The sequence below is a fragment of the Doryrhamphus excisus genome, chromosome 1 (assembly GCF_030265055.1).
Source record: "Doryrhamphus excisus isolate RoL2022-K1 chromosome 1, RoL_Dexc_1.0, whole genome shotgun sequence".
NCBI lineage: Eukaryota > Metazoa > Chordata > Actinopteri > Syngnathiformes > Syngnathidae > Doryrhamphus > Doryrhamphus excisus.
The window spans coordinates 25,393,427-25,404,702 of record NC_080466.1 but is presented as its reverse complement, the minus strand read 5'-3'; the positions used below and the strand labels follow the sequence as shown (position 1 = coordinate 25,404,702).

Below are 11,276 nucleotides of genomic sequence, written 5' to 3'. Positions count from 1 at the left end.
TTTCATCACATTTCTTGTCCAGGAAGTAGAAGTCGGCTATGTCGCCGGTCTATGATGTCATCAGCGGTTGACTCTGTAGTTTTTTGCTAACTAACATAGTGATGCCAAAAGTCTTGAAAATGTGAACACAAAACACCTTTTTATGGTTTTCCAGTGATGGTCTTACATCCGTCCATCCATTTTCTATGCCGCTTATACTCACTAGGGTATGCTGGAGCCTATCCCAGCTTGGACTGGTCGCCAGCCAATGTTGTAAATTGTAAATAAATGTAATTGTAATATAAATGAATATAAATGATAAAAGAAAGTGATACATGAACATTAAGCTTACTTTTACCGTCGATGAAGCCGTAAGGTGAACACGGACACCACTTCAATGTTTTGCTATGAGTTATTTTTGAATTCAGTAGCTTTTCCCAGCGTATTTTACAGCCTTGATTAAAGATCTTCCATGCTGCTTAAATGTGATGGTTTGTGTTTTATGTCGTGCTGCAGCCAGCATATGCTTCCACTGCAGATGAAATTAGGGGAGATCAAACCTGCAGGCCTCATTGAACAACAAGCACCGCCCACCATTAACCAGCGGATAAATATATACAACATTTATTCAGCTCCAAAAGGCGCATCCTTATTCTCGTCCCGTAATGACGGTGGCGTTTAGACGTGGTTAGCATCGTAGGGGGAATGATCAGACGCGGCTGCGTTGGCTCCATTGGATGGAAAAAATGAAACAAATGCGTCTCCCATTTCCATATAAAGAGCTCATTAATCAAGCTAAGTGTCATTACGCCACTGGAGTGGGCCTGTTAAATAAAACCCTCCCTGCTCGGACGCCTCCGGCTGGCGATATGTCTTCATATGAAAACTGTCAACAGTGGGAGGAGGAGGAGGAGGATTCTTCATCACATTGCAGGGTGACAAAAGATGGAGGAATGGAAGAAGATAGAAAGGGAAGGAAGGCACACTGAACACCACTTTCAGCAACCACACAAGTTCGGGCTAAAGTGGGAATTTTGGGAATGTGGAAAATTGTTAGTGGAAAACCATGGTCACCATCTTTGTGCTTGTGTTGGTGCAACACATGACCAACATCCTGGATGTGCTATAAATGGGAAGAATATTCCTGGTAAAGAATTTCACAGCTGTACTACATTTTTACCTCCCCAAAACCCAGGATACCCTACAAATGGGAAAAATATTCCTGGTAAAGAATTTCCCAGATGTACTACAACATTTTACCTCCCCAAAACCCAGGATACCCTACAAATGGGAAGAATATTCCTGGTAAAGAATTTCCCAAATGTACTACAACATTTTTACCCCCTAAAAACCCAGGATACCCTACGATACCCCAGATATACTACAACATTTTACCCCCTAAAAACCCAGGATACACTACAAATGGGAAGAATATTCCTGGTAAAGAATTTCCCAGATGTACTACAACATTTTTACCAGTTAAAAACCCAGGATACCCTACAAATGGGAAGAATATTCCTGGTAAAGAATTTCCCAGATGTACTACAACATTTTTACCAGCTAAAAACCCAGGATACCATACAAATGGGAAGAATATTCCTGGTAAAGAATTTCCCAGATGTACTACAACATTTTTACCCCCTAAAAAGCCAGGATACCCTACAATACCCCAGATGTACTACAACATTTTACCCCCTAAAAACCCAGGATACACTACAAATGGGAAGAATATTCCTGGTAAAGAATTTCCCAGATGTACTACAACATTTTTACCAGCTAAAAACCCAGGATACCCTACGATACCCCAGATGTACTACAACATTTTACCCCCTAAAAACCCAGGATACACTACAAATGGGAAGAATATTCCTGGTAAAGAATTTCCCAGATGTACTACAACATTTTTACCAGCTAAAAACCCAGGATACCATACACATGGGAAGAATATTCCTGGTAAAGAATTTCCCAGATGTGCTACCAAATTGAATCCCCTAAAAACCCAGGACACCCTACAAATGGGAAGAATATTCCTGGTAAAGAATTTCCCAGATGTACTAGATTTTTACCCCCCGGGGGTAAGCCAGGATACCCTAGAAATGGTAATAAAGTGAAAGTGTGTAGTACGTACTTTACCCTGTTGTTGGTGCTGGTGTGAATGGGGGCGGGGTTACATGTAGTGCCACTGGCCATCCATGCCCATGTTCATGCCCATGCCTCCCATTGGTCCTGCAACCAGGACAGGAAGTCAAGTTAAACAACCTACTTGTTGTGTTTGGGGTCCACCATTAAAACAACAATTGACATGACCTTAATATAAATATAGACAGAGAATATTGCACTTTTAGATCTTAAGATATTTTGTAGTAATATTGCTGACCTCCAGGTCGGAGACCCATGTGCTGCTGCCCGTCCAGCACGAAGCCTCCCATTGGTTGGCCGTCTGGACTGTAAGCTGTACCCTGACTCACTGAAGGCGGGACAGAGAATAGAACCATCGTCAAAGGGAATACGAGTACAACCCATCTGATAATAAACTCATGTTCTCCATCCGACTGCTAAGATGAGCACTACTTCATGGCTTACCTGCTCTGTTGGACTGGTCAATCATTGGCTGAACTATTCTCCTCCTTGCATTGATGAACCTGGAAAAGACAAAGCACATCCACATCATGGAGATCCTTCCGGTGCCTACAAAAAAGCTCCTTCAACCATCAAACGTTTGTCCCAAAGTGACCCTGACTACTTCCAAGTCATGTTCCCAGCTTGTATGCAATACTGTGGAAGCAACTACCAGGCCAGACTTAAACACTTGGCGGGCCAGATGTGGCCCCAGGCCGTAGTTTGCCCACCCCTGGTCTATACAGTAAATAAGCAGGTTGTAGACTTGATGATACTCAAGCCAACTAAAGAATCTTGTGTGTTTTGTGTGTGATAATGCACTTAAATCATAATAAATCCCTTCCAGATCTGACCATGATCAGTGAATCAGTCGCCACGTATACATGGACCCAAATATTCCAATTTCATTCCATTTATTTGCTCAAACGGAAAAATGTAACCTTTGTATACACCTCATTCCCAAAGAAAAGTGCCAATCCGAATGAATATATAATGGGATTCCCAGGGGTGGAATATTCCTTTCCCCAATCCGATTGAGGTATCTTGTACCCGCTCAAACGGAAAGTTGTCAGACTGCGTTCTTCTTCGTGGTGTTTTTCTTCTTCTGTTGTTTATTGGCGGTTGGCAAGCAGCTTTCGTGTGCATTAGCGCCATCTGTGGAACAGAATCTAAACCCTTCTATACGCCATTCACAAGTCCACTTTTATTCAAAAAGAAAATACATATCTATATAAAACATGTGCCAAGCTTAATTATAAAATATTAGCAAGATTGAACTTTATCTTTTCCTGTTCCCGGGTGCGTTCTTTCAGCGAATGCTGAGATATGACGTAACACGCAGCTCCAGATGTTCTTCCATTTAAAAAAATGGAGACGAGCAATCGACACTGGACTGCTACGGAAAGTTTGTTTTTGATTCAAACTAAATTTCAAGACTGGATGAAGGAAAAACGGGCAATACGGAGTTATTCCAACAAGTGGAAGAAAAACTGGAGGAAGTCGGTATCACGTGATGTTGGTGTTTACGTTTTACTGGGCATGCCCCATTGACTATTCTGGTTGATTATAGCGGCGCATGTAGACACGCGATTGGAATCTTCCTTTCCATGTATACCATTGCTTTCGGAAAGGCCATTCGGAAAGATTCCATTCGGAAAGAGAAAAACTCCTCATGTAAACGTGGCTATTGATCAGTGAAATAGGATTCCTTATTAATAAATAGAATATGTTTGTAGTTCGAACATTAAAAAAAGCCTGCTCGCAATCTTCTCAACACGTTTTTTAACATTATTTACAACCCTCCGGCTATCACCTGTACACATTACCCAATCGACTATGATAGACTTAATAAGACAAAATAAAACAAATATGTTAATAATACTGAATAATGTTTGTGTACAGTTACAGCACTTCCTCTGGTGGCTATTGTCTTATCAATGCAACATTACTGACACATAGTGGCCAGTGTAGAATACGACACAACGTCCTTGAATGCATATTAGGAAAACCTTATATTTCTATTTTACTTTATTTAGCCATTTTTAGGACTGGAAATGCTTCATTTATGCAAAGTGGTGAGGGAGTAAAAGTATAAATAGAAATACTACATTAAAAAAAAATGTTAATGTTAATAAGATAAATAAACAAAAAAGTGAAGAAATATATAGTATGCCCACATGACATCAACTAAAACTTTTTTTTTTCATGACTATTTTTTCCATAGTTTTCCCGATGCTGTGCAAGCTGTGTGCAGTCGGTCTCTAAAAAAGCCTGGAAAAGGCTGCAGTGTCTCGGGGGACCTGACTAATAATCTCCGTCTTCCTTCCTCTCACAATCTGGTGTGTTAGAAGCTTGTAACATATCTTCAAAAAAAATGTATTGATTTGGGTTTAGCCTCGTCGCCGCCGGCTATAACTTGACAAAGTGTTTTCCCGATATTCTTTCATCAACACGTCCCGCATGTGCATTGACGTCTGGATTAGAGCATCTCATGCTGTGCTGCAATGTAGCGCTGCATCATTGATGCTGCATTCATGATGCATTTCTGTCCACTTGTTCATAGTTTCGTTCATTAAAAAACATCCAGATTGGGTTGCATGGTAGGTGGGTGGTCAGCGCGCAGGCCGCACTGCTAGGATACCCGGGTTCGATTCCTGTGTGGAGTTGGCATGTTCTCTGTATGGGTTTCTCCAGGTACTCTGCTTTCCTCCCAGATTCCAATGTGTGTGTTTGAGGGCAACGTACCAGTTGTTGACTTGGAGGATGGTGAGGCCCGTGTCTTGTGCGAGTTGTTTCTTCTGTTCCTCTGAGGGGTATGGGTGCTGTGGGGGAAAAGAAAGGTGCAATAAATAATTGGACTTTTGACATTACAGGTCATTGCGCTGCGTCTGACCCATGTTTGGCCTGGTGAACACTTTGGTCTGCGAGCGCGTGGCTTTGTGTGACAGTATTTGACATTGCTTGACAAACGAGCGGGTGGGATGTAAGGAGGCACAATAGCGCCTTTTGTCTGGGGCCCTGGTGAGGCCAGAACCCCCGTCAACCTTCTACCCCTCCCTAGCGCACTCCAACCACCTTTCCCCTGGCCGACACCGCGTGTGTGTGTGTGTGTGTGTGTGAGAGAGAGAGGGAGGAGGGCGGCAGATGGCAGACAGAGGTGACCTGAGCTCTGGGACCAGGGTGGTGGGCCAGTCGCCATTCTGCTGCTGTCAGACCCTCAGCTGCTTTCCGTGCTCATCAGTGAAGGATGAGCTTCCAAACACTTCATTATCATTTTCAACTTCTTTTGAGACACACACACACACACACACAATCACACACACACACTCTCGCCTCTACAGTAATAACAACTGGGGAAGTCAATTTGTGTAGAAATGTGTATGAATGCTGAAGAGGTGAAGTATCAATGTTTCCCAGTTTTTTCTGTTTCTAACTGTAAAATTGCAGTTATTTTTTCCTTAAAATTTCAACTCTATGCAACTTATTGTCAATATAATTTTATACAATTATTTTAAATATATTTTTTCTTAATATTACAACTTTGTTCTCATAAAATTGTGATTTTTTTTCCTCCTTAGAATACAGAATAGTAAAATTAAAACTCCTTTTTCCAATTCTGCTGTGTTTTTTTTACCAGCTATTTATACATTTTATGACTTTATTCACAGAATATTTTTACTTTATTCTCATAAAATTTTCCGCAACCTCATTTTGCATAAATTACAACTTTATGGTTCATTTAGTTTATTTTTCATAACATTACGACTTCCAAAAAATATATTTTTTTAATATTTCAAGTGCTAAAACATTATTTTTCCTCAAGATTACAACGTTATTCTCATAAAATTCTGACTTTTTGTCAATATTCTTAAAATTCTGACAGGTTTTGGAAGTAAGAAGGTAATAACTAAAAAAACGGTTGTGAAAGAGCCTCCAACAATTGTTGAATGAGAAAAAATAACTGGGGATATTCACACTATGGAACAATCTACAATTTTGTGAAGATACACCACTGAGAAGAGGAGAAAATACTGGAAAAAAATCTAGAAAATAATGTATGTAAGTACACAAAGTGCGGCCCGAGGGCCATTTACAGCCCTTGGCTGTTTTCTTAAGGGCCCAGGGCACATTCTGAAAATGTTACAGTAAAAACATGAAAAGAAGAGCTGTAATTTGACAAAAATAAAGATGCAAAATCAATATGAAAGTATTGCATACACAGTTTAAAAAATAATGTCGAAAAGTAATGTGATAAACAAACAAAACAAAAAAATAGGTTGTAATTTTTGCAAAATTAACATTGGGTAAAATTATATTTCAATTGCAAGTAAATATTTTTTAAAACAGTAAAAAGGTGTCATGCAAGGAGATGATAATAATAATAATAATACAATGATAACAAAGCAAAGATGCAGGCTGTTTTTTTTTATATAAAAAATGCCTCTGTAAATGTAACAGTGATTTTCTAAAATGCGGCCCTCGGTGTCCAAAGTGTGGACGGCCCTGGTGGAGATGTAATTGTGTGTCTGTAACGAAGATGGTGACACCTGAATCCACAAACAAATGTTCATTTTTCCGTGAAGTGTGATGCAGTCTGTGGAATCCAGCATTGAAAGTTTATCATTCCCGTCTGAAGGTTACCAAATGTGAGCTTGTTTGGAAAAGCGACCCTTCTAGCAAAGCGAAGATGAAGAATCTAAAGAAGTGAAACCTTTCCAGCTGCATTCTCCATTGGGATCTTTCAGAACGGGCCACAAAAGCACAAGGGTGCGACACGGCGCCCCCCCCTCCAGACCCAAACGGGCCTTGCAAGCGCAGGCCTCACACCGCAACGTCTGACAAAACATCACCCGACTCCTTTCAGAGCTGCACCGTCGATGAATGCTTGATGGTGTTGCAAAAGGCTTTCACACAACGCGGTCTCCAACTTGCAACTCTTCATTGGCACATCCTGCCGCAGCAAACAACAAATTAGGCCTGAAAGAGGATGGGGGACATAGAGGGGATAATTCAATGATCCTGGCTTTCATCTAACGCTGGGCTTTACAAATGAGGGGATTACTCGGGTACCGGAGCTTTTTGGAAGGAAACAAGTTGGAGCTATGACACACAAGAAAAACACGCCGCCTTTGAGACCTTGGACAAAAGCTCCAGTGCTCCTAGTGGGAACTTCTACACTGCTGCTGCTTCTCCTGCATGTGCAAAGCATCATCACGCTTCAGTCGGCGCCTCATGTTTTTTTGGAACGGCAAGGGAACCCAAAGCAACTTTTCACATAATATTACTACTTTATTGGTGTAGGACAAGGTCAGAGGTGGGGTGTGCCACAAGACACCCCACTGACAGGACGAGATGATGTACGAGATGTAAAGTTTTTTTATTTATCTGAATCCCAAAACAATGCAGGTGAAGTGACTGAAAGGACAAAATACCGAAACTCAGAATAAAACTGTTGCTCTCTCCTTGACAGGAGCCAGATGAGGTGGTTAGGTGATGAGGTATCTGGTCAGGAGGCCGACTGAGATGCCTCCCTAAGGAGGTCTTCAGGGCACGTCCGACTGGCAGAAGGCCTCAGGGAAGACCCACAACTTTTCACTTTCAACGACCTGGGAACAACTTGGGATCTACCGGGAACAGCTGGACAAAGTAGAGACCAAATAAATCAACCATCCATCTATTTTCTATGCCGCTTATCCTCACAAGGGTATGCTGGAGCCTATCCCAGCGGGGTACCCCTTGCCTGGTGGCCAGCCAATCACAGGGCACATATAGACAAACAACCATTCACACTCACATTCATACCTACGGACAATTTGGAGTGGCCAATTAACCTAGCATGTTTTTGGAATGTGGGAGGAAACCGGAGTACCCGGAGAAAACCCACGCATGCACGGGGAGAACATGCAAACTCTACACAGAGATGGCCGATTGGGAAACTGTTATAATAATAATAAATAATAATAAATAATAATATATATTATTAATATATAATAATATATTATTATTGTATAATAATATATATATCCCATCCGCCGTTGCCTCTTGGAGGGGTTTATGCAGCTTTCAATCCGGCATCAAGCCAACATTGCACAGCGATACTTTGGTTCCGATCATGCCCTTCCATTTCCATATTACTGTATTATCATTCACAACAGCAATGCAGCAAGCTCACAATCTCATTGGCTTTTGGCTAGCTTGTTCTCGCGATACAGATTCTCTCCAAACTAAAAGTTTGACCTCATGCTTGCTGGTTCAATATTCAGTTGATGAATCGCTTTCGATTTTTCAACAATCACTCGGTCTCTTCATTCTTGTTGTGATGTAAACCAATCCAGAAGCTCCAGTCACACCGTGGAATGAAATCGATGCAGACAATCCCAACACTTGGGTGGCATTTCCAAGTCTAACCAAGAACCAGTGGAAGACCCATCTTTAGTGCCACCATGTCACACACATGATACTCAAGTGTAGTGTGAGGTATACCATATTAGCTACGAATTGCGGAGCGCCACAAAGTCACACACAATTCCTACTCATGGTGTCAAAAGAACTACACACACAGCACGCAATAGGTGGATTAAAACAGGCAATACACGACCAACGTATAATGCAGAATATTAACCTATTACTATGTGAGCTCTGACCATGTGCTTTCCAAACAAAACTGCAGAGTAAAATTATTTTTTAGTGCTTAATTATCAAATAAAAAGATAAATATTGTGTGGGTATTTTGGTAGGATGAGTTTTAAGGAAACATAAAAAAAGAGAAAACTAGTAAGATGCACCAGTCACATGACATTACAGAGCAGTTCTCAGGTACCAAACATTGTGTGTTCTGCTTCCTGCTCCAAGAAGGATGGTTTCTACCAAGATGGGCGGCGTGGGTGGCTTCTCTTACCGTAAGATGCTGGAATAGCCACGCTCTCATGATGTTTGTAGCCACTTTGGGGAAGATGCCTCGCTTTTTCTGCCTCTTCTTGTCTTGGTCATCTTCATCTCCTGTACCCGGTGATGCTAAGCTGTTGTCCAGGCCGTCTCCTAAAGTACCAAAAACATAGTACATAGTACATTTGTATTATTTGTTGTGTACATTGTGAATTGTATAATAATTGGGAGTGTAAAATCCTTGTGTGGCAGACAAGGCATCCAGGGTGAAACTCGACTCTTGGGTGGCACGGCATCACAAGATCCTTCACCTCTTTTTGCAGGGGGGGGGTGGTGGATAATGAGGAGTTTGTGGTGTGTGAGTTCAGTAAGACTGAGAGCTATTAACTAAATCTCACTCACTCACTTGACATGAAATCATGACTGCAGGAGGGAAATGGAGTCATACTCATGCATGGCGTGTTATTCACGTGTGACCTCCACTTGGAACAACGCTCATCCAACACAAAGTCTGGCCCGTGGATGAAGTATCATCCGGATATCATCATATACTTATGATAGGGTCATGTAACAAGAAAGAAACAAACAAAATACGACAAAAAGCTGCACATTTACCAGAAATAACTAGCAATCCTACACAATGAATGTCATTTTATGATCAAATAAGCTCTGTTTCTATGAGGAAAATATTGAAATGAAAGAACAGATATGGTTGCTCATACAAAATAGGAGAAAAAAGTAAATAAAAAATCCTTAATATAAAAATAAAAAGGCTGCGCGGTGGAGGAGTGGTTAGCGCGCAGACCTCACAGCTAGGAAACCCGCGTTCAACTCCATCCTCAGCCATCTCTGTGTGGAGTTTGCATGTTCTCCCCGTGCATGCGTGGGTTTTCTCCGGGTACTCCGGTTTCCTCCCACATTCCAAAAACATGCTAGGTTAATTGGCCACTCCAAATTGTCCATAGGTATGAATGTGAGTGTGAATGGTTGTTTGTCTATATGTGACCTGTGATTGGCGCCACCAGTCCAGAGTGTACCCCGCCTCTCGCCCGAAGACAGCTGGGATAGGCTCCAGCACCCCCCACAACCCTTGTGAGGAAAAGCGGCAGAAAATGAATGAAAAAATGAAAATAAAAGCTGTATATTTCCCCAAAATAAAACAAACTTACTTCAATACAAACATTTTTTTTTACTAATTTTACAAGAAAAAGTCATAATATTATAGAAAAAAACTGCAAAGAATATACTTTCAAGAATAAAAAGGTGTAAATGATGTCTTTTACAAATGACATCAAAGTTTCGCATGTATCATAAAAAAAAAACAACAATTATGTTTGATATTTTCTTCCCTTCTGTCGCCAAAATAAAGGAAGCGTCACCTTAACACCGCCGTACGGACCCCAGGGTGACACAACAAAGGCCGTCCCCCACCCCCGAGCCCAACATCACATACGAGATGTGGCATGCATGCGTGTGCACGCCGCCATTAGCAGCATCCTTGTTTGATTTAAGAAGAAAGTTGGCCGGGATCAAGGCGGCCGGCTTCCTTTCAAGCAGAGATTTGCGGCCCCGCCCGCTAAGGCTCCGTCTCGCAGCACAAGCTCTGCCATTAATTGTGCATCAGCCGAGATGATTTACTTTTAACAGTGGTGGTTATTTTTCCTCGCCCTCGGGGCAGAGAAGCCTTGAAAGCCTGCCTAGAGGGCATGTGAATAATGCATCTGAGAGACTCCTCCCCCAGGCGGGACAGAAAGCCTACTTTTCTTAAGATTTGCCTGAGCATGTCTTTTTGTTTTTAGGGACGCATCAATCAAGCGCATCTTTGTGAGTCGTATTCATGAATAAATATTGCAGGTGATGAATATTGACATTAAAAAGGATGTGTGTGTGTGGGGGGGGCTGTGGGAGTTTGGAGGATGTTGTCCAGCTGAAGACACTTCTCCCGTCCTTTAGTTTTCACTTTCGCCTGATTGGTTTACAATTTGATTAGCTACTTCTTTCAGGGCAAATACTCCTACGGAATCATTTCTATGTGTAATATTTTATATTACTGTATTTTCTGGACTATAAGTCGCTCCGGAGTATAAATGGCACAAGGCCAAAAATGCATAATTAGGTAGAAAAAACATACATAAGTCGAAATGGAGTATAAGTCGCATTTTATGAGGCTAATTTGTTTTACAAACTACTTGACCAAAACATACATTACGTCCTCTTGGAAGGCAAGTTCTAACAATAAAAGAATAGAGAACAGGCTGAATAGGTGTAATATATGCTAACACAATGCTTATTCA

General features: G+C 41.5%; 1 protein-coding gene across 2 annotated transcripts in view; it reads right to left on the bottom strand.

Annotated features, from left to right (window-relative positions):
* Positions 1–11,276, bottom strand: part of meis2b (Meis homeobox 2b) — a 30,104-nt gene that overhangs the window by 1,638 nt on the left and 17,190 nt on the right. The window contains exons 8-12 of one of the 2 annotated variants that reach the window (XM_058089508.1): positions 8,996–9,135; positions 4,843–4,919; positions 2,563–2,621; positions 2,357–2,446; positions 2,113–2,205 (exon numbers count right to left, since the gene is read on the bottom strand). In XM_058089508.1, coding sequence (XP_057945491.1) covers positions 2,147–2,205; positions 2,357–2,446; positions 2,563–2,621; positions 4,843–4,919; positions 8,996–9,135 — 425 coding nt within the window. In that variant the 3' untranslated portion in view covers positions 2,113–2,146. Of the gene's footprint in view, positions 1–2,107; positions 2,206–2,356; positions 2,447–2,562; positions 2,622–4,842; positions 4,920–8,995; positions 9,136–11,276 lie in introns of both variants that reach the window. The other variant, XM_058089499.1, reaches the window with a different exon arrangement.